The 26,130-nt window shown below is 46.2% G+C and overlaps 1 protein-coding gene across 1 annotated transcript in view; it reads left to right on the forward strand.

The window, feature by feature from the left end:
• ABCC2 (ATP binding cassette subfamily C member 2) overlaps positions 1-26,130 on the forward strand; it is a 155,590-nt gene that overhangs the window by 61,332 nt on the left and 68,128 nt on the right. The window contains exons 11-18 of the mRNA XM_068257990.1: positions 4,958-5,023; positions 9,493-9,630; positions 11,987-12,133; positions 13,235-13,319; positions 16,300-16,366; positions 18,640-18,766; positions 22,262-22,438; positions 24,909-25,076. Coding sequence (XP_068114091.1) covers positions 4,958-5,023; positions 9,493-9,630; positions 11,987-12,133; positions 13,235-13,319; positions 16,300-16,366; positions 18,640-18,766; positions 22,262-22,438; positions 24,909-25,076 — 975 coding nt within the window. The remainder of the gene's footprint in view (positions 1-4,957; positions 5,024-9,492; positions 9,631-11,986; positions 12,134-13,234; positions 13,320-16,299; positions 16,367-18,639; positions 18,767-22,261; positions 22,439-24,908; positions 25,077-26,130) is intronic.

Consider the following 26,130-nt stretch of genomic DNA (forward strand, 5'->3'; position numbering starts at 1 on the left):
CCTTCAAGCCTATGAGCATTTCAGTGCATGCTTTTCACCCTCCTCTTTCCATAACTAGGGTTATACAGGTGGCAGCCATTAGCAATTCCTCCATTGCTGAACACCACCTACTCCACCAGTTTGCTGGATTCTGTCCCAGCAATATGAAAGGAAGGGAGGGGTTTCTCCATTAAATGTAAAATATTTTATATTTGTCATCATGCAGCTGAAAAAAGGCTGCTATTTATTATTATAATTTAGAAAATAGATTTTATTTCTGAAATCTTGTATTTTTAGTTTGGGTCCACTTTAAATCAAAACTGAAAAGTCACCTGGGTACTTATCCGTTAGCCGGGCGCATCCGGCAGGTGGCGCTAATTACTATTCCCCCTCCAGGCCGACATGGATAGTAGGGAAAGATGTAACTCTGGTGGAGTTTTGTCGCCACCTAGAGGATGCGCCCGGCTAACGGATAAGTACCGTCACCTGTTTAGTCTGGCATTTATGATCACCTAACTTTGTCACCTGTACACATCACTATGTACTGATCTGAGACAAACTTGTGCACTTTGCGAGAAAAGTGCTTTACAAATATTTACATCAAAGCTCCATTTAAAAATGAGATCTGGTTTTGGATTGCTCTAGTTAGAATCTCTTTTGGGATTTTACATCCGTCTGTGCCTCAGCCCTGTGAGAGACCCATCCACTTCCTGCCACGACAGTCATGTGACACAGGAAGTAGGAATTGTCAATGAGATGCAAGTCATTCTTGAAGCAGGATGATGCAAATTACACATGCAAACTCGTTCAATTTCCGTACACATTTTGCGGAATCCTGCTTCAACTCGGACTTGTTGGCATCTCATTAGTCATCCCTAATAGGTAGCAGAGATAATCCTAAGGCCTCCTTTCCGCGGACTGTTGAGATGTGTGCTAGGCAAGCAGGCAGCGGCGAGCCGTTGCCAGGTAGCGGCGAGCTGTTGCCAGGCAGTAGCAAGCAGTTACCAGGGAGCAGTGAGCAGTTGCCAGGCAGCAGCAAGCAGCTGTGAGTGTTTGAGAGACATTTCACTGCTTATCAACAGTCCGTGGAAAGGAGGCCTAAAATTTAAAATTTTGCATGAGCCAGTTAAATAACCAGAAGCTTGGTCAGTGCATTTTATTAGGGCTGGTTCACACTACAAGTGCTTTGCTAATATAATGCTATGATGAGTTTAAGGCCTTTTTTCCATGGACAGTTGATAAGCAGTGAAAAGCCTCTCAAACGTTCACCACTGCTTACTGCTGCCTGGTAACTGCTCGCTGCTGCCTAGTAACTGCTCGCTGCTGCCTGGTAACTGCTCGCTGCTGCCTGGTAACTGCTCGCTGCTGCCTGGTAACTGCTCGCTGCTGCCTGGTAACTGCTCGCTGCTGCCTGGTAACTGCTCGCTGCTGCCTGGTAACTGCTCGCTGCTGCCTGGTAACTGCTCGCTGCTGCCTGGTAACTGCTCGCTGCTGCCTGGTAACTGCTCGCTGCTGCCTGGTAACCGCTCGCTGCTGCCTGGTAACCGCTCGCTGCTGCCTGGTAACCGCTCGCTGCTGCCTGGTAACCGCTCGCTGCTGCCTGGTAACCGCTCGCTGCTGCCTGGTAACCGCTCGCTGCTGCCTGGTAACTGCTCGCTGCTGCCTGGTAACTGCTCGCTGCTGCCTGGTAACTGCTCGCTGCTGCCTGGTAACTGCTCGCTGCTGCCTGGTAACTGCTCGCTGCTGCCTGGTAACTGCTCGCTGCTGCCTGGTAACTGCTCGCTGCTGCCTGGTAACTGCTCGCTGCTGCCTGGTAACCGCTCGCTGCTGCCTGGTAACCGCTCGCTGCTGCCTGGTAACCGCTCGCTGCTGCCTGGTAACCGCTCGCTGCTGCCTGGTAACCGCTCGCTGCTGCCTGGTAACTGCTCGCTGGTAACTGCTCGCTGCTGCCTGGTAACCGCTCGTTGCTGCCTGGTAACTGCTCGCTGGTAACTGCTCGCTGCTGCCTGGTAACTGGTCGCTGAGCACACAGCTCAACAGTCTGTGGAAAAGAGGCCTAAGTGCTAATTTCCACAGGCAGTAGAATTGTGTGCTCAGCAAGCAGTTACCAGGTGGCAGTGAGCAGCTGTGACTGTGAGAGTTTGAGAGGCATTCCACTGTCTATGAACTGCCTATGGAAAACTATGGAATGCCAAGAATCGTGAATTTTCAGGTTTTTGTATACGTTTGCAGTTTGCATTTTTTGCCCTTTTTGTGTCTCCATAGGAAAGCGTTGTATTAATTCTGCATGTAGCAAGGGGGAAGAAGCAACATGCAGTCTGAATTTGGAAAACGAATTGCAGAGAGATGTGATTTGCTATGCAACCCTAACACCTCTTTTCCATGGACAGTTGTTAGGCAGTGAAATGCCTCTCAAACTCTCACAACTGCACACTGCTGCCTGGCAACTGCTCACTGCTGCCTGGTATCTGCTTGTTGCTGCCTGGCAACTGAACACTGCTGCCTGGTAACTGCTCACTGCTGCCTGGCAACTGCTTGTTGCTGCCTGGCAACTGAACACTGCTGCCTGGTAACTGCACACTGCTGCCTGGCAACTGCTTGTTGCTGCCTGGCAACTGCTTGTTGCTGCCTGGTAACTGCTTGTTGCTGCCTGGCAACTGCTTGTTGCTGCCTGGCAACTGAACACTGCTGCCTGGTAACTGCTCGCTGCTGCCTGGCAACTGAACACTGCTGCCTGGTAACTGCTCGCTGCTGCCTGGTAACTGCTCGCTTCACTTCTGCCTGGTAACTGCTCGCTGCTGCCTGGTAACTGCTCGCTTCATTTCTGCCTGGTAACTGCTCGCTTCGCTTCTGCTTGGTAACTGCTCACTGCTTTTATTAAATGCAATTTAATTGTCGCATCTCTGTACAAACCATTTCTTTGCAGGGATAGAAACCTTCTATATATATATCATTCTAGCAAGCAGCTAGGAGCCATGGGCCCTATTGCAAATTCTATACTAGTTATCCCACCAAAGATAACAATAGCATGTTCATAGACTACCAATACCAGCCACTTGGGCCCTGTCAGGTTCAGGGACCCTGATGCAGCCATAACCATAGCTCCCAACTGTCCATCTTTTGGAGGGACAGTCCCTCTTAGGGATCCCTGTCCCTCTGTTCCTCTTTCAGGGCTTTGTCCCTCTTTCTATGTAAATATACATATTTATCTACTAAAAAATGTGTTTGATTGACTCTAAACTTTATTCCCATCCTTTAAATTGATGTACAGGATCTTCTAAAAAAATTAGCATATTGTGATAAAGTTCATTATTTTCTTTAATGTACTGATAAACATTAGACTTTCATATATTTTAGATTCATTACACACAACTGAAGTAGTTCAAGCCTTTTATGGTTTTAATATTGATGATTTTGGCATACAGCTCATGAAAACCCAAATTTCCTATCTCAAAAAAATTAGCATATTTCATCCGACCAATAAAAGAAAAGTGTTTTTAAAACAAAAAAAAAAGTGGCATGGAGGCAATCAGCCTGTGGCACTGCTCAGGTGTTATGGAGGCCCAGGATGCTTCGATAGCGGCCTTAAGCTCACCCAGAGTGTTGGGTCTTGCGTCTCTCAACTTTCTCTTCACAATATCCCACAGATTCACTATGGGGTTCAGGTCAGGAGAGTTGGCAGGCCAATTGAGCACAGTAATACCATGGTCAGTAAACCATTTACCAGTGGTTTTGGCACTGTGAGAAGGTGCCAGGTCGTGCTGAAAAATGAAATCTTCATCTCCACAAAGCTTTTCAGCAGATGGAAGCATGAACCCGTTTTTGAATCAGAAACAGCGGCAGAAGCGCCTGACCTGGGCTACAGAGAAGCAGCACTGGACTGTTGCTCAGTGGTCCAAAGTACTTTTTTCGGATGAAAGCAACTTTTACATGTCATTCAGAAATCAAGGTGCCAGAGTCTGGAGGAAGACTGAGGAGAGGGAAATGCCAAAATGCCTGAAGTCCAGTGTCAAGTACCCACAGTCAGTGATGGTCTGGGGTGCCATGTCAGCTGCTGGTGTTGGTCCACTGTGTTTTATCAAGGGCAGGGTCAATGCAGCTAGCTATCAGGAGATTTTGGAGCACTTCATGCTTCCATCTGCTGAAAAGCTTTATGTAGATGAAGACTTCATTTTTCAGCATGACCTGGCTCACAGTGCCGAAACCACTGGTAAATGGTTTACTGACCATGATATTACTGTGCTCAATTGGCCTGCCAACTCTCCTGACCTGAGCCCCATAGAGAATCTGTGGGATATTGTGAAGAGAAAGCTGAGAGACGCAAGACCCAACACTCTGGATGAGCTTAAGGCCGCTATCGAAGCATCCTGGGCCTCCATAACACCTGAGCAGTGCCACAGGCTGATTGCCTCCATGCCACGCCGCATTGAAGCAGTCATTTCTGCAAAGGGATTCGCGACCAAGTATTGAGTGCATAACTGAACATAATTATTTGAAGGTTGACTTTTTTTGTTTTAAAAACACTTTTCTTTTATTGGTCAGATGAAATATGCTAATTTTTGAGATAGGAAATTTGGGTTTTCATGAGCTGTATGCCAAAATCATCAATATTAAAACAATAAAAGGTTTGAACTACTTCACTTGTGTGTATTTGAATCTAAAATATATGAAAGTCTAATGTTTATCAGTACATTACAGAAAATAATGAACTTTATCACAATATGCTATTTTTTTTAGAAGATCCTGTATTACTAATTTTAAAATGTTATTATGAAGGAAAATTAACCCGGATAGAAAGGACCAGTGTGGTTTGAATTATAAACAACATATTTTTCTTATGAAATCTTTACGGATTTGTGACTAGGGGTGTGGCTTAAGTGTCTCTCTTTCTCATCTCAAAAAGTTGGGAGGTATGCCATAACTTCTACATCCCCTATTGCTCCTGCTGAAACTCTCGCTATGTTCTTGCGCTTTACAGATGAAAAATATGAAGAATAAAGACAGCCGTATGAAACTAATGAATGAAATCCTCAATGGAATCAAGGTGAGACTAAAATAATATATGCGGTACTGTAATGTACTTACACATAGCCACAGGGCCAGTTTTAGACTTTTTGCTGCCTAAGGCAAACTTGTGAGGAATTTGTGAGGATGCGCCCCAGTCCCTAACCTCCTCCCTCCCCCCCCCCCCCCCCATTTTTTTGGGTAGTAATTTGTGCTCTGTCTTTTGCCAGCACCCAACTTATTCACTCTAGCCTTAATTCTTATTACAGCCTATGGTGGCGCCGGATGCGTCCAAATCTCCTGCTCTGTTTTTACAGCGCTCATTAGGAAGGGTGTTTGTGTGTGGGGTTAGGGGTTGGGTGAGAGAGGGGTTAGGTTTAAGTGAACCTAAACTGCTCCTTCCCTCCCCCACCCAAAAAATAAAGTGGCAGGAAATCAAGAGGGGAAAAGGACCCGCAACATCCACACACATTTAGACCAGAGGGAGCGAGGAACCAGAGAGCTCGAATGTCCAGTAGAAAAGAAAAGTTCCGCTACACCGGTGGCTGGGTGCAAAACGGTTTCTCCGTTTATTGATACATCAATCAGTGAGTACAAAAGTTAAAAAAGCTCACGCGTATCGGAGCTCATGGCCCCTTAATCATAGGTTGTACATTGTTATAATGCATGAGTTTAAATAGTGCACGGCCCTCCCACCACAAGGAGGGAGGGAGGGAGGCGTGGCCTCAGGCCTTAAGGTGACACATGTATATATACCACATTAAAATTGCAAGAAGCAAAGATATGAAATAACATAAAATTATGTATACACAAAAACATGCATAGCACAACTATGTCAAAATGTCCAGATACCCTAAACACACAAACACAACAAAGAATGGCAGAGTTCGAGTAAGGATGCTGCTAAGAACCAAAACGATTGTGACACTATGGATTAAGGTCATATGTTAAATTAACATCCATTCTGGAATTTAAGCCCTATGGAATCCTAGTCCCCAATTTCCAAATCCAGAAAGCCTCCCTCTTTCGCAAAACCCTGTACATATCTCCCCCTCTAGCAGAACGCAAAACCCTCTCCACCCCCTGGTAATTAAAGCTCCTCATGTCTCCCTGGTGTGCATGAAAAAAGTGTTTAGACACACTAGAGACCTACGAGATGTAGGACTTGTTCCTGAGGCATCTGGAGGCTACGTTATAATGTTTGGAAATGCGTTGACGTAGAGGTCGTGTGGTACAGCCTACGTATTGCAACCTGCAAGCGGTGCAGCCGACAAGATAGACCACATAATTCGTACCACAATTAATGTATTGCTTAATACGAAATGTAGTCCCATTGGACATGGAAACTATCTCGCGGGTCGCACCATGTACAGTACAATACCTGCAGGTTCTGTACCCACATTTAAAAGAACCTGTATAAGTTAACCACGTAGGAACCCTCCTCTCCAGACTGGAGAAAAGGCTCGGGGAGAGCTAGGACCCCAGGGTAGGAGCTCGGCGTGCAGAGAAACCGCAACCTTGACTCAAAATTTCGTGAAGTTTTGGGTCCGAGTGCAGAATAGGTAAGTATTTCTTAGGCCCAGTGCACACCGAGCGGTTTTTGGAGCGATCCGCCGGCCGCATCCGCCTCTAAAAACGCTTGTCTAATGTATTGCAATGGGATGGTGCACACCGGCGGTTTGCGGTTTTTGCCAAGCCGCAAACGCGCCTCCTGCTGCGCGTTTGCGGTTTTCGGAAGCGTTTCGTCCTCAATGTAAAGTATAGGAAAAACGCAAACCGCTCTGAAAAACGCTAGTTCAGAGCGGTTTGCCAGGCATTTTTGTTACAGTAGCTGTTCAGTAACAGCTTTTACTGTAACAATATATGAAATCTGCTACACAAAAACGCACCCAAAACCGCTAGGTATGTTTAGAAAACCTCTCTAAACATACCTAGAATTGCTCTGAAATCAGCTCCCAAAACCGCTAGCGTATTGCGGATCTGCTAGCGGTTTTGGTGTGCACTGGGCCTTAATTATATTAACAATTTTTTCGTATTCTAGACTATATGGGGTTGTAAAAGTCAATCCCCTCTTTTTACGTCCCGGTCTGCCATCATTTTGACATAGTTGTGCTATGCATGTTATTGTGTATACATGATTTTATGTTATTTCATATCTTTGCTTCTTGCAATTTTAATGTGGTATATATACATGTGTCACCTTAAGGCCTGAGGCCACGCCTCCCTCCCTCCCTCCTTGTGGTGGGAGGGCCATGCACTATTTAAACTCATGCATTATAACAATGTACAAGCTATGATTAAGGGGCCATGAGCTCCGATACGCGTGAGCTTTTTTAACTTTTGTACTCACTGATTGATGTATCAATAAACGGAGAAACCTTTTTGCACCCAGCCACCGGTATAGCGGAACTTTCTTTTCTACCAAAAAATAAAGTGTTTCTCTTACCTGGGGCTTCTACTAGCCCCCTGCAGCCACCCTGTGTCCTTGCGGGGCTCACGAACACAACGAACAACGAACCTCTTGTTTTTGCCGACTGGTCTGTGGATGGCCACTGTGCCTGCGCGGACCTGGCTGTGCGCATCCTCGATCATACTCCTGTCAGCAGGTGCATCCTGTGCATGAGAAGTATGAGAAAATCTGAGACTGACTCGTTGCGCGGGACCAGAGGATCGGTTTGTCCAGCACAGGCACAGGATGGCTGCAGGCGGGGCTAGTAGAAGCCTCAGGAAAGAGACACTCTTTTTGGGGGGTTAGTTTAGGTTCACTTTAAGTTGTAGTAAAATATTGGTAGCATTTTCTACTTTTTTATTCTCATTAACCATTTTCCTTCGCCAACATTATTGCGATTTAATATGAATCATCCACACTTTAAAAACGAAGAATATCCATAGATATTAACAATAGTTTTTAATTAACAAAATGGATAGTAGCAATATTTTTATTGACAAAACCCCACACCCTTTTTTCCCTCGCGCCCCTTTTTCATGCACACCTCACAACAACCACAAATCTGCAAACTTTCCAGAAACCCTGAGGCAGGGGTCACACTTGCAGGATGGCAAACGCGCAGGGCCAGATTTGTACACTTTACCGCCCAAGGGTCCTGTCACCAGACGCCCCCTTCAGTGTAGGTAGTGAGATGACTCCTCCCCCTTCCCTCCAGTATAGGTAGCGAGATGACCCCTCCCCCTTCCCTCCAGTATAGGTAGCAAGATGGCTCTTTTAATTTCTCCTTTTCTCACCTCCCCTTTCAGTATACCGTAGGTAGCCAGCTCACCTTCACACCACAGCAGCCATCAGTGTCACTCATTTCTCTGCTCGTCTCCAGTGCAGAAGCTTCCTCCAATGCTGCCCAAATCCATAGCCACCGGCCACAATGCAAACGTGCACAGAAAGCAAGGTGGCTGCTGCACAGGTGGCTAGAAGCAGAGTACCGCGGTCAGGCGCTTGCGGTCAGGCGCTTGCCTGATCTCTCTGCATTGCAGCATTTGCAAGCTTGCAAATTCTGCACCAGTTTAGCCTGCTGTTTTGGTACCCTTGCTCCCGTGGCGCCCTGCACATGCCTGTATTTGTCTCATAGTGGCCCCCTGTTTGGCTGCAGAGTATTCACAGTAGAGTAGACTCACTTGTGATGTTGTCAGGCTAAATTCTTTGTCCGGCTCTCCGAAGAAGGAAGGACACCGGAGGGAGCTTGCCGACCGTACAGGTCTGTGTACTCTGCTGTGAGTACTCTGCTGCAAAATGGGGCCCAGGGAAGCACTAGCTTGGGGGGGGGGGGGGGAGAATCCTGGTGGGGGAGGGCCTCAGCAGGCTTTGAGGCCTATGGAGGCATGGCCCTGCCCCCACGGTCAGGAACCTCATCAGGGGTCATGTAACAATGTGGCTACCATGCCCCCTCCCCCCCCCTGCTCACACCTACAACAAATGTTGCCATCATCATGAGCTTTCCTAACACTTGTGGCCAACATGTCTCCTACCTATGGGAAATGTTGCTACAATGTCTCCTCCTACCTATGACAAGTGTGGCTACGATGTCTCCTCGTACCTATGACAAGTGTGGCCATGATGTCTCCTCCTACCTATGACGTGTGAACACCATGTCTCCTCCTACCTATGACTTGTGGACACTATATCTCCTCCTACCTATGACAAGTGTGTGGACATGTCTCCTCCTACCTATGACAAGTGTGGCCACCATGTCTCCTCCTACCAATGACAAGTGTGGCCACCATGTCTCCTCCTACCTATGACAAGTGTGGACAACATGTCTCCTCCTACCTATGACAAGTGTGGCCACCATGTCTCCTCTTACCTATGACAAGTGTGGCCACCATGTCTCCTCTTACCTATGACAAGTGTGGCCACCATGACTCCTCCCATCCATAACAACTGTGGTTGCAGCAACACCTGCTCTGGAGAGGGTGGCCAGTATCATAGTTGGGGTCCCCCATGGACCTGGGCCCCTTTGCACCTCCCCCATAGTCATGCCTCTGCTCTATGTTTTATAGATCCTGAAGCTGTTCGCCTGGGAGACGTCATTTGAGAAGCAGGTGCAGAAAATTCGTGAGAAGGAGTTGAAGAACATGTTACACTTTGCCTACCTGTTCTCTGTGTCCCTCTTTGTCTTCACCTGCGCCCCCTTCCTGGTAAGAAAAGAAGAAGCTGCCATGTGCTACTCAAGTCCCCATGAGCAAGGATATACTGTATATACTCGAGTATAAGTCTAGAAATTTAGGTCTGTTTCACTTCATAAAAGTATAGGGGTCGACTTATACACGAGTCACAGGCAACACTGAGTACATTGAGTGATGCGTGTACTAGTAGTGACATTCCCATTTGCAGCAATTTACCCTACGGTAAGTGATACTTTGAGGAAAGGAAATGTCAAGAAAACGCAGGTCTGAAAGTCCTGGCCACAACTATTAACAAGGAAAGGGAAGGGAGAGAAATACTGGGCTGCATAAAAGGGAGTGAATCATTGCTGCACTTGGGGGTCTGGAGGAGGTATTGGCTGCACTTAAGGGACAGGAGGGGTTAATGGCTGCAATACTGTATGCAGTGCAGTCATTAACCCCTCCCGGTCCCCAAGTGCAGCCGTCAACTTTGCTGGGTAGACTTATTCTTGAGCCAGTACAAAATTCCAGCTTACAAGGGTTGAATATTGGAGTCGACTTATACACAAGGTCGACTTGTATTCAAGTATATACGGTATCTGAATGTGAATATAAGCAACTGTCTGGTGATCTGACCATGCATAGATACAAAAAACTCGTAGCGCATAGAGATGAGCGTAATGACTTAATTACGATTTCGCGAAATTTCACGTAATTAGTGTAATTACGATTATGGCCGTAAGTACATAATCGTAATGAAAAAGGATTTCGCAAAATTCCGCGTAAGCGTAATTTTCACATTACAGTGAGTATCGCGAAATTACGTTTGCCTTGCATGCAACCGTTTGTAAGCGTAGTTACATAACGTAATTTCGCGATAGTTCATATTACTGTAAGCGTTAATTTTCGCATCGTTTTTCGCGTTACGCATGTAAAATTCGCCATGTAGTGATATTTCGCATCAAAATTCGTCATACAGATGAAAACGCGAAAAAAATAAGCTAAATTTCGCGAAAAATAAGCGAACCCGAAATTACGTTATGGTTTAATGCGAAATTACGTTATGAACGAAACGCGAAATTACGCGTTGAAAATTACGCTTACGCTAATTTCAATTACGATTTTAATGCCAATTACGCTACCATAATTTCGCATCGTAATAGCAAATTTCGCATGCGTAATTATAGTAACGCGAAATTTCGAAAATTTCGGCTCAACACTAGTAGCGCACTCTTAGGTCATTATTGGTGTGGTCTATATGCTGCAGAAGAAAACGTTCACTTTGTACACCATAAAGGGAGTAGGAGGTGCCCAGAAGTAGATACACAGAGACAGCGCGAGCCCAGCTGGTGCAGCATGTCACTGGAAGAGTGATGGAGAATGAAAAGGATGAGGATACTCACTAAGGAAGATTGCACAAGGAGCAACCAACCGCTGAAGTCAGTTGGGGATCTATAATCCCAACTCCACTCGGGTGTCCGGCTCTTTGGAAAAACAGCAAAAATGTCCTATATTTAGCTTTTTTAACTCAGTTTTATCTACTTCTGGGCGGCTTATATCCCCTTTGTGCTGTTCCCCCTTCTTTGGGAGGGGTGTACATTGGTACCTAGTGGCCAGGGGCGCCTCTAGCCATTTTGTCACTCCAGGCAAGAAAACCAGTGGCATGTCCTTCTGCACAACTCCCGTGCTGCTAGGAAGAGCAGGGCTACGGGACAATGGTGCCTGAAGCCCTGCACTGGAAACACAAATAGTTTAATACTTTGAACGCCATTTTCCCGTAGCCCTGCCTGCCGGAAACCACAGACTCCGCAGGCTGAGGTGAGGTGTGGGCTGCGGCAGGAGAACTGGCGATGCTGCAAACCACTTCACCACCTGGGGGGGGGGGGGGGGGGGGGTCACACAATGTGGCGGGGGAGTAGCCGTGGTCCGTTCCCTCTCTCGCACCTGCGCCTCCCATTCACCACCCCCGCATATCGCTCCAGGCGACCCCCTGGTTGGCCTGGTGTGCCTGTGCTAGTGGCTTTGCCATCGATAGGACCTTTGCTGTTTTTCCCAAGAGCGCGACCGCCGACCGCATCCAGCTCCAGCTGGACACCCGAGTGGGGTCGGGTTTATAGATCTCCACCTGACTTCAGCGGTTGGTTGCCCATTGTGCAACCTTCTTTTGTTAGTACCCTCTTCCTTTTTGTTTTCACTCTTCTAGGTACATGCTGCACCATTTGGGCTCCCATTATCTCTGTGTTCTTTGTTTGTAGGGTGTTTGCAACTCTGTACATCATGCATGTCTTTTTCAAGCAATGCCAGACTACACAGTGCTTTTGTATTACCCATTGGCTGAGTGAGGTGGGGGGTGTGAGGTGTTCATGCGACTCTTGTTCCCGTCTTACAGGTGTCAGTGACCAGCTTCGCCGTCTACGTCGTGGTGGATCCCAAAAACATCCTGACAGCAGAGCGGGCTTTCACCTCTATTTCGCTCTTTAACGTGCTGAGATTCCCCCTGGCTATGCTCCCCATGCTCATCTCCAACATGGTCCAGGTAAGTCGTGCGCTTGCATAAGATTCAGGGGAAGTGCGCAAAAGAAGAGCTAGAGCATAAAACCAAAAATCGGATTGTTAATGGTAGCGAAATTCCCTTAAAGGGAATCTGAACTGAGTAAAATTATTTAAAATAAACAAATGATGTACCTGCAAAATTAATATTACATACTTACCTCGCTGGCAATTCCTCTCAGAAGCTCACTATTTACTTCTGCAATGATTTCTTCCAGTTCTGACTAGATCTAGTCAGACTTGTTTCTCCGGCAGCTGAGACCCTCAGCACCCTTTTCCACTATTTCAGCTGTCCGTTATAACTGAAAGGACAACTGATGAGCAAGGTAATGTCTATGTTTTCCTATGGCTCAAGTGGTCGATATTACAGTCTAACAGTGTGCTGACCTGGAAGCTGTTATGGGGTAATGGCCATTTTCAAAATGGAGGAAAGAGAAATCCAGTGATCAGTGGATAAACAGGAGGCGAGAGAGGAGAAAGAGATTGAGGAGTGGACTACACAGGAGGTAAGTATGATTATTTTCACTTTTATTTCTCAGTTCAGGTTTGCTTTAAGTACCTAATGGGAAAAATGGCCATGTGTCGTATTGTTAGTACTGGATTATTTCGCTTTTGTGAAATTTCGCACAGTGTTTACAATCACGCTATTGATCATAATTTTGATTTTGCGTGTGATCTTAACTTGCACCATTTTTGCAAGGTATGCAAAATAACATTCACAGAATTCACTAAAGGGTTTTGAACATATTTTTCTCGTAAATAAGTATCTGTGCAAAAAATGTATTTTTACCGAGATTGAAATCAAGGGGCGTTTTCACTTAGTTAAATATTTTGTGAAAGTCAACACTATATGGAACTGGTAAAATTGGCCAATAATAGGCCAATTAAAATTGGTTGTGTGTACTAGGCTTTAGGGTACATACACACACACACCCAATCACTTCCCAATTTTACCACCTCTGTGTAGTATGAGGGCATTCAAACTCTGTTGATCCACCTCCTACATGGAGATGGTAAAATTGCCCAGTGATTGGTCAATCAAAATTGGATGTTTGTACCAGTGTTTAATATGGTGCTTCTGTTCCAGACTAATATCTCATGTGGTCGGCTGGAGAAGTACTTGGGAGGGGAAGACATGGATAATTCAGCTATCGGCAATGACCCCGATGTTGGTAAGTGACTATCCTGTACAGACCGGACACAATGGAAGCTGCTCAGTTTATCACTAAAACTACACACAGATGTTAGATTTTTATTGTGAGAGAAGTAATTGTCTTATACAAAAATGTAGTGTCTGTGCAGCTGTACCGTGACATTGTTTAGTGACCCATGGAAAACTGGAAATATTATTATGACATCACTGAATGACATGACTGCATTATTCTCCCCCTGTGGCCATCGGTCGCTTGTTCACCACTTAAGCCCACTCCCTCCATTGAACAGAGTGGACTATGGTTAAGGAGCGTGTTTGTACAGCAGTCAGTCCTAAAGCTAATAACCAAAACAATGCGATAAAATTTTGAAAATAAACAATTATACAGTATCCATAATAGTAATGAGGAGCGTTGCTAGGATACTGGGCATGAAAAAGAGTGTCTGCTCCAATCAACATAATTAGGCAACCTTTCCTTCTCAAACATAACTAGGCAAAGTTTCCCTTAAACAATAAATTATGCAGCATTGCTCTGCCAATTAACATACTTAGGGAGTGTTTCCCCCTTGTAATATATAATTAGCCAAGATGTCCCTCTTAAATAACATACCTTATATTTTGGACTATAAGACGCCCCTGACCATAAGACACACCTAGGTTTAGAGGACAAAAATTAGGGGAAAAAAAAAAAATATATATATATACACTAAACCTGGTTCATGCATGTGGATTATGCCCCTATTGTACCTCCTGTGTCTCCCTGTGTCCTCTTCTGTCCCCTTTGTGTCCTCATGTGTCCCCCATGTGTCTGCCTCTGTCCCCTGTGTCCTCCTCTATGCCCCTTTGTGTCCCCTGTGTACTCCTCTGCATGAGCACAGTACCTCCATTGCAGCAGGTTGGAGGTTAGTATTAGCCGGCGTTCACAAGTCAGGACCTCCCTGCATTTGGACTATAAGACGCAGTGACTTTTTTACCCACTTTTCGGGGAGAAAAAGTGAGTGTTATAGTCCAAAAAATACAGTACTAAGGCAGCGTTAATCCAACGAAAACACAGAAATGGGGGAGGCATTTTTCACCCTACAACGAGAAAGCATTTCCCATGAAAAGGCAGTGTGTCCTCTAAACATACTTTGGGAGTGTCCCACAAAATCATAAGTAAGCAAAGTCTCCCCTAGACATAATTAGAATCCCACAAGCTGCGCCCCGGAAGTACTGCGCTGTAGAGCGGATATGATAGAGTTCTGCTATTTCCGCCTTAGCCCAAGCGAAGAAGAGCCGCTACTGCGCCTGAGAAGGATCGCGGTAGGTAAATATTTACCTCACTGCTGTTTAGGGGGGTCGCATCGCTGGATTGCTGGGATGGGGGAAGCTCGTTAGGATCCAGAAGGTATCTCCCGGAGGGTTTTTTTTGTTGTTACAGGTTTACTTTAAAAGGAAATGCCTTAATACAAATCGACCTCGTGTATACGTTGACTTCCATGTTCAACCCTCTTAAGCTGGAATGTTTTATTAACTCAAGTATAAGGGTGCATACACACATCAGACCATGGTCTTTGGAAAATGAAAGATCACAGACCAGTTTTACCCCCTTCCATGTAGTATGAGAGCCATACCTACACAGTCTATTCTATGGAGCTGAACTCCCCATCAGAAAAAAAAACTTTGCAAGATGCTGCACACACAGATGCTGTACAGACACAAAAGATCAGTAGCTGCAAAAGATCTGTTCCTGCCAAAAATCCAACCCTGCAAATTGCAATGATAGTCTATGAGATCTGCAGATCATCATACACACATGATTTAACTGACAGATCTGCAGATCTGAAAATCCAACCTGGTGGATCTGATCTGCAGATGAATGTCAGTTAAATCATGTGTGTACGATGATCTGCAGTTCTCATAGACTATCATTGCAATTTGCAGGGTTGGATTTTTGGCAGGAACAGATCTTTTGCAGCTACAGATCTTTTGTGTCTGTACAGCATCTGTGTGTGCAGCATCTTGCAAAGATTTTTTTTCTGATGGGGAGTTCAGCTCCATAGAATAGACTGTGTAGGTGTGGCTCTCATACTACATGGAAGGGGGTAAGATTTCTGTCTGATGGGGAGTGCAGCTCCATAGAATAGACTGTGTAGGTTTGTCTCTCATACTACATGGAAGGGGGTAAGATTTCTGTCTGATGGGGAGTGCAGCTCCATAGAATAGACTGTGTAGGTGTGGCTCTCATACTACATGGAAGGGGGTAAGATTTCTGTCTGATGGGGAGTGCAGCTCCATAGAATAGACTGTGTAGGTGTGGCTCTCATACTACATGGAAGGGGGTAAGATCTCTGTCTGATGGGGAGTGCAGCTCCATAGAATAGACTGTGTACAGTATGGCTCTCATACTACATGGAAGGGGGTAAAACAGATCTGTGATCTTTCATTTTCAAAAGACTATGGTCTGAGGTGTGTATGAGCCTTCAGTCTACCCAGCACAGTTAATGGCTGCACTTGGGGACCAGGAGGGGTTAATGATTGCACTGCATACAGTATTGCAGCCATTGACCCCTCTGTCCCTTAAGTGCAGTCAATACCTCCTTCAGGCCCCCAAGTGCTGCAATTATTAACTTCCCTTCCTGCAGCCCAGTATTTCCCCCTGCCCCTTTCCTTGTTAATTGCTGTGGCCAGGACTTTGAGACCTGTGTTTTCCTGGCATTCGCTTTCCACAAAGTATTACTTACCACAGGGTAAATTGCTGCAAATGGGAATATCACTATTAGTACACACATTACTCAGCGTGCTCAGTGTTGCCCGCGACTCGTGTATAAGTCGACCCCTATACTTTTATGAAGTGAATCAGACCTAAATTTCTAGACTTATACTCGAGTATTTACAGTAAACGTCGGCCTCCATATTCCTCTCACTTCAAGTGTCCTTTAATTCCTGGAGGCAAGGAAAGGAGAAGCATTGTTATAAGCGGGTGCAAAAACTACATCTTATCCTCTTTTGCCCCACAGATGCAGCCATCCAGTTTTCAGATGCCACCTTTACCTGGGAGCCGGACACGCCCCCTGCAGTGAAGAGGTAAGATCTATGTTTATCAATTCAAACTGCTTGATGTAGGCAGTAGAGTTCCTTAGTGTGAGTGCTCCGGCCTTGCAGCTCCGGTGTTACTGTCTAACCATCTTGTGTTTTTTTGTTTTTTTTCTTTCACCCCATAAACATTCTTCACAGGGGTGCAACTACCATGAATGGGGCCCAGGGCCGGGTCTAGACTTTTTGATGCCTGAGGCAAATTTGTGAGGATGCGCCCCCCTGATTTGGAATGATCGCACAGCACCCGACAATTTACTCTGCTTCATTTAATGTTCTCACATGACATGCGGCAGCTCATCACAATAGCACACTGGCTGGCTGTGAGTCTCTGACAAACATACTGCTCACCCTCAGCCACTCCATTCCTCCTCAGTCAGGACAGCAGTGCCACCTCCTCCCTTCTGCTGTGCAAGTCAAATGAAACACTGCTGCTCTCCTGCATCCCCCCTCGTCACTCACTGTCAGACTCCTCACACAGCATAACAAGCTGTTTTCCCCAATTCTGCTTTCCTGCCTCCTCCCTCCTCACTCACTGTCAGACTCCTCACACAGCATAACAAGCTGCTTTTCCCCAATGCTGCTCTCCTGCCTCCCCTCCACACTCACTGTCAGACTCCACACACAGCACAACAAGCTGCTTTTCCCCAATGCTGCTCTCCTGCCTCCCCCCTCCTCACTCACTGTCAGACTCCACACACAGCACAACAAGCTGCTTTTCCCCAATGCTGCTCTCCTGCCTCCTCCCTCCTCACTCACTGTCTGTCAGACTCCTCACACAGCACAACAAGCTGCTTTTCCCCAATGCTGCTCTCCTGCCTCCCCTCCACACTCACTGTCAGACTCCTCACGCAGCACAACAAGCTGCTTTTCCCCAATGATGCTCTACTGCCTCCCCCTCCTCACTCACCGTCTGACTCCTCACACAGCACAACAAGCTGCTTTTCCCCAATGATGCTTTCCTGCCTCCCCCCTCCTCACTCACTGTCAGACTCCTCACACAGCACAATAAGCTGCTTTTCCCCAATGATGACCTCTTCACCTCACTCTCCTCTCGCTTCTCCTCCTACTGCATGACTGCATGCTATTAGTGTACACACAGTCTAAAAATGCCACCACTGTGATCTCTGCACCTGATGCAAGTGTTTCACCTTGCTTCATGAGAGAACCGGTCCTGATGCCCCCCCCCCCCCCCCTTGCCCAAAAAAAAAGATTGCATTGGGCCCCATAGGTCCATAGCCCCCACCCCACCCAAGGGAACAGGCAGGCAGCCAGTAAACAAACACACCCACCACCCCCTCCCACCATGCAGCCAGGGAGCATTATATTTTCCTGTTTCCAGAGCTGCGGTTAAAACCCATTTCAAAAAGGGAGAGAAAGTGGTGGACTTACCTCCCACAAGTAGACACACAATCCGTTATTCACTGAAAATTATCTTTATTCAAATAGACTCCATAGTAATAGCAACGCGTTTCCCGGGCAACATGCCGCTTCATCAAGCAGCATATGGAGCTTGTAAAGATTCAGCCAGAAGCGCTCATACCTGGCTGGATCAAGGGAGGGAAGTCAACCTCACTACCTCCCCCTTTTTAAGGTTTAACTACTTTATCATTATCTGGAGCCTTTGTTGTGAACAACTATTTATCCTGTATATACTTATATTTATCTCATCATGACAGGTGTACCCTTTTTTAAAGGGGCACTATGGCAAATTTTGTACAATTTAAAATATGTGCAAACACATACAAATGAGAAGTATGTTTCTTCCGGAGTAAAATAAGCCATAATTTACTTTACTTTTCTCCTATGTTCCTGTCACTTACAGTAGGTAGTAGAAATCTGACAGAAGCGACAGGTTTTGGGCTAGTCCATCTCTTCATAGGGGATTCTCAGCAAGGCTTTTATTCTTTATAAAGATATTCCCTAAAAGGATTTAAACAATGATGCTGGCCAGCTTCCCTGCTCGCTACACAGTTTTTTGACTGTTGGACAGAGCAACTGCCATTCACTAAGTGCTTTTGAAAATAAATAAATCCCAGAGAATCCCCCATGAGGAGATGGACTACTCCAAAACCTGTCGCTTCTGTCAGATTTCTACTAACTACTGTAAGTGACAGCAACATAGGAGAAAAGTAATTTATGGCTCATTTTACTCTGGTAAAAAATTACTTCTTATTGTCTGTTTGCGCATATTCTAAATTTTACAATTTTTCACCATAGTGCCGCTTTAAGTAAGTTGCTTCTGTTCTGTGCTGTTGCTCTAGGGTTAACCTGGACATTAAGGAGGGTCAGCTGATAGCAGTCGTTGGAGCGGTGGGCTCTGGGAAGTCCTCCCTGGTATCTGCCATGCTTGGAGAGATGGACTACGTAACGGGACACATCAACATCAAGGTACTAACGAGCAGGGCCAGGTTTAAGCCAAGGCCACATAGGCCATGGCCTAGGGCACCACAGGATTCAGGGCGGTTAGGCAGCAGGCTATACAGAGAGAAGGGGGGGTCATCAAGCTATATATATGGAAAGGAGGGGTGGGTCATCTGGATTTTTATACTAGAGGGAAGGGGGATCATCAGGCAATGTAAAGTAGAGGAGGGGGGAGGGTTATCTGACTACCTATATGGGGGGGGGGTCATCTGGCTACCTATACAGGAGGTGGGTGGGGGAAGGGTCATCTGGCTAACTATACTGGGGGGGGGGTCATCCGGCTACCTATACTGAAGGGGGGCAGTGCTGACAGTGGCCTTGGGCGGTAAAGAGTTGAAATCCGGCCTTGCTAACGAGAGACATGCCACTGGGCTTACCTGTCTTATTAAGTGCTGTGACACCAACACAAATTCCTAGTTGTTACTACTTAGCTATAGTAGTTTCTCTGAACCAAGTGAGTAACTACCAAATGGGTCCCACTAAAGTGTACCTTCTACTGGGCCAATAATAAGTCCTATTATTCAAAAGATGTATTTGCCACTAAAACAATGCATTCTGGCAATGAAATCTAACTTCTTCAGGTGATCAAGCAAACCTTATTGGCCATTATGTGCATACATATGCACAGAGGGAGATACTGCTTGCTTGGCAGTGTTGGAAACAGCTGTTATTTCCCACAATGCAACAAGGTTCACAGACAGCAAACTGTCAGGACCATGGTCATGACATCACACTGTGGGAGGGGTTTCACCACAATATCAGCCATACAGACCCCCCTGATGATCTATTTAAGAAAAGGTAAAATAGGGAAATAGGAAAGGGGGTATCAGCTACTGATTGGGATTACGTTCAAACCTTGGTCACAGTTCCTCTTTAAGGCTGCTTTCACAGTAAGACGTTACAGGCGCACGTTAGCGCAGCCTGTAACACATCCCAACTCGCAGCAATGGTTAATCAATGGGCTGTTCACAGTGCCCACATTGCGTTACATTGTAACGCAGCACGTAAGTTGAAAGTGCTGCATGCTGTGCGTTATGCGCGGCTAAGCCGCGTTAGACTGTGCGCACATGCTCAGTAGTGTTGGAGGAGGAGGTCTTCCCTCCTCCTTGGCCAGGCACATAGCTAATTAATATTCACTGCACGGTGTGACGTGCAGTGTTTACTTCCTGGAGCGGCCGCGATTGGCCGGGCGGGACCACGTGATGCCGCATGCGTCCAAGAGTGCGCATCACGGCATCGCAGATGCCAGAGTGAGCTGCACAACGTGGCTCACTCTGACGTCCACATCCAAGAGCACCAGGCGTTGCGTTAGGGGCACGTTATGCGACCATAACGTCCCCTAAAACGCAACGTCTTGGTGTGAAAGTAGCCTTAGTCCATATATATCCCTTTCGGAATCGGTTACTTTTTAGCAATTACATTTTAGTGTTATCTCTTCATCTAGAGAGAGACTATCTATACATGATGTAATATCAAAACCCTGAAGAACGCTAAGATTACTTTTTCTTGGATCCATCTGAAAATGGCGCCTGCGAATAATGGCGCACGGTGTTGCCGCTAATCTGTTTGCCACTTATCGCTATTTAACGTTAAAGCCTTATTGTTATTTAACGTTAAAGCCTTATAGTTATTTACCGTTAACACACAGAACCCTCTCTGTACCTATCCCTAATCTCTAAACCCCCCTGGTGGTGCCTAACCCTAACCACCCCCCCTGGTGGTGCCTAACCCTAACCACCCCCCCTGGAGGTGCCTAACCCTAAGCACCCCCCTGGTGGTGCCTAACCCTAAGACCCCCTGGTGGTGCCTAACCCTAAGACCCACCTGGTGGTGCCTAACCCTAAGACCCCCCCAGTGGTGCCTAACCCTAAGACCCCCCTCGGTGGTGCCTAACCCTAAGACCCCCCCAGTGGTGCCTAACCCTAAGACCCCCCTGGTGGTGCCTAACCCTAAGACCCCCCCCAGTGGTGCCTAACCCTAACCTTGACAGTGTTACATTAAATCCATTCACCGTTTTGCAGTTAAATAACGTCTGCAGTTTGGCTTATGTAGGGCGCTATTGATAAATAACGTTACTGTGGGCAATAACCTCTGCTGTTTGGCAAATGAACGGCACTATTGATAAGTAACGCCGTTTTTTTCCCCTGTGCGCCATTATTATGCAGTACTAACGATAAATAGCGATAAGCGTATCTTTTTAATGCTGCGCCATTTTTATGCATAGGCGCTGTGCGCCATTATTCACTGATCCGCTTTTTCTTATCCATGTATGCAGTGCTTATAAAGCAACTTGTTTTGCGAGTACCATTTTAGATGATATTTTGTTACTCCAATGATTAGGCACTATTGGCTTCCCTTTCCCTTGTCTTTCTTTTTAACTTGAGTCTTTTTCAGACAAGGTCCTATACAAAGTAGCCTCTAGGCTCCCCTATGCAAGGTAAAACTACATGCCTTTTGCCTTCCCAGCACTGTAGTACTACCTGCACCCATCAGATGGTGGACCTGTGGCCACACCCTATCCTCTCTAGCATTTATACCTCTAGCGATTTTGCTTCAATGAACAAACCGATTGACTTTACTCGGCAATCAACGTCAGTGTGGTTGGTCAAAAGTCAATCCACTAGCGGCCCACAAACTACAAGCGATATCCTGTGCAGATCACCTTCACTAATCGATCTGACGGATGTCGTGCACCCCATGCTCTGAATGCAGAAATAAATTCACTGTCGATTGAATGATATAATGTGAACAGTAGCTGATTCTGGTGCGAACAACTGATATCCTCCCCTTGCTCGATTGACTAGATTGGTCGATACCACATGATCGGCCACATTGGCCACTTTTCAATGATCCGGCATACTGGAACACACTGGATTCTCTCTTGATTTGATAAAATTATCTAAATGAATGGTCGATGGAACAGCCAAATCGCCAGATGTATGGCCACTGTGATTCTTGGTGGGACAGAAACAAAGGGAAAATTATCAACTTTTGGAGCTGATAACATCAGAAGAGCAGATATTCTAAAAACCAAATATATAGATTTAATTAATTATTTTTCATTCCCAATCCCGGAAAAATTAAGAGGTCGTCGTCAAGCACCAAAACTATCATGTGTTGGTTGTGTTTAGGGGCATAATTACAAATCATGGGCCCCGCAGCAAACTGATGGGCCCACCAATGTTCACCCTCTTCCCTGGCCTCCCCTGGTGACCCTCTTCCATAGGGGGCTGTCATGCAAGGGTCATAAAACGAATGTGGCCATCAGGACCTTCACACCCATAACAAGTGTAGCCACAACACACCTGATCTGAAGGAAGAACCCCTTTATCAGAGGGAGTGAAGAAGTAGTTGGGGGCCCATTTACAGCTCTGGGCCCCCCTGCAAGAATGGCTTCCCTGTAGTTACTACACCCCTTGGTTGTGTTCTTGTCTCACCGTTAATCTTGAACCTGTCTTTCAGGGCTCTTTGGCCTACGTTCCTCAGCAAGCCTGGATCCAGAATGCCACCCTGAAGGACAATATACTGTTTGGGGCTCCTCTGGATGAGAATCGGTACCAGCAGGTCCTGGAGGCTTGTGCACTGCTGCCTGATCTGGAGATCTTACCTGGTGGAGACAAGGCTGAAATAGGAGAAAAGGTATTGTCCACTGGAGAAGGGTTTATGATCTGAAGACCATACTAAGTGTGGTTGGCCTTCTTAAAACAGAAGAAGGGCTTTTTGGTCTCTTTAATGGTGGCCATACATGGTACAATTTTTTCATCCAATCTTACCAATTCTATGTAGTATAAGGGAACTGCCTAAATTATCCTTTCAGTATATTCACTTAATTTACCCTTATACTACATAGAAATGGTAAGATTATATGAAAAAATTGTACCATGTATGGCCACCATAAGTCCCCTTTACTCTCCTTGTGGTTTTGGGTCAATCCGAGCTGCTTGGTTACTGTGTTGTACTGGTCCAAGTCCTATCCCGTACAGACATATCAATCCCTACCATGCACTGATGAAGACCAAAAGTCCGAAACAGGTTATTCTGGATGCTAGCCTGGCATCAGGGTCATAAAGAGATCATTTGCATATTCAGTACCAGTGCATTGTGGGTAACCACAGATGTTCACTTTTTAAGCTGAATTATCGTAAATTCCTTCTGTTTTAAGAAAGCAAACCAACCTAAGCATTGCTTTTTAGTAGGGGGGCTTTTTCGGCCTCTTTAAAGGAATACTTAAGTCAAAAAAAAAAAAAGACATTTACTCACCTGGGGCATCCCTCAGCACCCCGAAGCTGGATGGTGCCCTCGCAGCCCCGCTCCGATCGTCCTGTCCCTGCCGGCGGCTACTTCCGGGTTCGGCTACAGCCGCCGACAGGCTGGGAACGCGGCTGATTTTCCGCGTTCCCAGCCGCTGCTATCACTCTCTATGCTGCTATAGCATATATATATACGCTATAGCAGCATAGAGAGTGATAGCAGCGGCTGGGAACGCGGAAAATCAGCCGCGTTCCCAGCCTGTCGGCGGCTGTAGCCGAACCGGAAGTAGCCGCCGGCGGGGACAGGACGATCGGAGCGGGGCTGCGAGGGCACCATCCAGCTTCGGGGTGCTGAGGGATGCCCCAGGTGAGTAAATGTCATTTTTTTTTTTTTTGACTTAAGTATTCCTTTAAGTCCCCCTATACCTTCTTTGTGGTTTTGGGTTACCCCGAGCTGCTTGGTTAGCGTGTTGATCTGAAGGAACATATGGCACAGGACAATGGTGAAGTGGTCACCTTGCAACACGAAACTCCCGGATATTTTGTCTGCATGTTCTCCATGTGGTTAAAAGTTTTTTGGTTTTTTTTTTTCTATTACAGCTACTCCAGTATCCTTCCAAAGGGTACTTTTGAACACCCTAACACCCCTTAAGTGTAAACGCAGGTGGGGGTAGCCACAGAGCTTCCGAAACACTTCAGGCAAAAATCTCCATGGTGGTTTTAGCGATGGGGGGGGGGTTCACAAAAATATTGATTTACAGGTTAGTGGGTAAATTACTTATCCTGGCACGTGCTAATTCTTGCATTAGGCCCGGTTCACACTTGCTTTAAAAAACGGTCTGTTCGTGGATCGGAACAGAACGGATCCTGACTGATGCGATCGGATCCAATGTTAACCTTTGGATCCGCTCACATTGGTCTGTTTGAACGGATCCACTGAATGGACCACAAATTTCCTGCTGCAGCAGTTTTTCCAGACCGCTGAGCCCAGTGGAATGGAAACGGAAGCTGAAGCGCTGCTTTGAGGGCAATGAGAAAGCGGAACGTTTCCTAACACTTGTGAAGAAATGGACCGTTCTAGACAGCAAAGTCCACTTTGCTGATGGGGGGTCAGGGGGAAGGGTCAGACCAAGGCAGAGGCAAGAGTGGCTCCAGCCTCAGGGCGCAGTGTAGGAGGGGGACGTACAACTCTCTCAGCTATTATTCCTCTATTGTGTTTGAAGCAGAGAGAAATAAGAAAAGGGGATACATGGCAGTGACTGCAGGCCAGATAACTAGAGATTACGGTGTTGGGGGCCCTGGTGTGCCTCTTAGTCTAATAGCAATCAGCATGTGACGGCTGGGGTGGGAGGGATGGAGGAGGGGCCTCTTAGTGTAATAGCAATCAGTGTGTGACAGCTGGGGTGGGAGGGATGGAGGGACGCACATTGGTGTCTTAGCCTTGGGTGCCGGAGAACCTTCTCCCGGGTCTGTCGGGAGGGGGGGAGCAGCTAAACGGCAACGGAGTGAAAACGCATCCGATAGACCAGTAATCAGATCCGGTTTCACGGATCCGTTTGCCACTTAATTGCCGGGCCTCAGCGGTTTAAATTATATGTATTTTATATTTAAAAAAGCCTTGGTTTACTTGATGGGCTGGGAAAGGGTGCTTTGCATTTATCCTATTAAGAAGGGGTTCAGTGGCTGTGTGGACGGTAGCACTACTGATCTATCCTAATAGCTGCCGGATTACCCATGTGCCCCATGAAAGGGTGGAGCTTGGTGGCAGCGTTGTGCTTATGATACCACGAATCTTCTGGGCTAGATGATATAATAATCTATGCTATGAATATTCTGACCGTTTGAATCCTCTGACGCAGGGCATCAACCTGAGCGGAGGACAGAAGCAGCGGGTGAGCTTGGCACGAGCGGTGTACCAGAATACCGACATCTACATTCTCGATGACCCCCTCTCAGCCGTGGACGCTCATGTCGGCAAGCACATATTCGAGAAGGTGGTGGGACCCAACGGAATCCTAAAAAACAAGGTAATTCTTGAAATACCCAGACAAATGACTATGGCAAGCGATCTGAGCCAATCAATATCACATCCCTAATGCTGGAAATACACAACAAGTTTTTTCGGCAGATTTACTGGTCAATCGATTTTCCGATCATTCTTCTGATTAATTTACATTCACATCTATGAGAAAATCAATCAGAAAAACAATAAATCATTTCTGACAGGTCCGATCTGATTTTGATCAAGCCATCTATCTGCCCAGAAAACTCATCGTGTATTCTTAGTATAACTGTGACCATCAGGGGGCACTGTATGACTGATATTGTGGGGAAACCCCTCCCACAAGAAACTCTGAGGACCGTGGTACTCCTGGCAGTTTCCTGTCTGTGAACCTTGTTGCATTGTGGGAAATGGCTGTTTACAGCTGTTTCCAACTGCCAAAAAAGCGAGCAGTAGCTACATCACCTGCCAACAGTAAAAATGTCACCATGTAATAAATGTCAGAATGTAAATCAGGGATTTAAAAGCTTTTACAATGGGCAAACACTGACTACCAGTAAATCATTTATACATAATTATTGTAAAAATGAAGCACTTGTTTTATTACATTATTTTCACTGGAGTTGCTCTTTAAGTTTGGGCAATTGCTCCACCGGTTATTCTCCAGTTTTTTTTTAGAGGTTATCTTTTCAGTAATGCACAGTGTGTACGATGCGTAAGACTGGCATTTCCAACTATGTATTGTGTTCCACTTCAGTGAAGCAACGCAATGCATTTTGTGTATATGCCTTGGGCAAGACTCCCTAACGGCCAGTGCACACCAAAAAGCACCAGTGTAATCGCAAATGCTCAGCACTTTTTGAAGTGATTTTTCTAGGCGATTCTAGGCATGTGCCTAGCGATTTTCTAAGCATGCCTGGCAATTTTTGGAGCATTTTGGTGTAGCGGTTTTTATATTTTGTTACAGTAGAGCTGTTACTGGACAGCTTCTGTAACAAAAAACGCTTGGAAAATTCCTCTGATCTAGCACTTTTCAGAGCGATTTTCCACTTTCCTATACTTAACATTGAGGCTGAATC

Source organism: Hyperolius riggenbachi, chromosome 10 (assembly GCF_040937935.1).
Source record: "Hyperolius riggenbachi isolate aHypRig1 chromosome 10, aHypRig1.pri, whole genome shotgun sequence".
Taxonomy (NCBI): Eukaryota; Metazoa; Chordata; class Amphibia; order Anura; family Hyperoliidae; genus Hyperolius; species Hyperolius riggenbachi.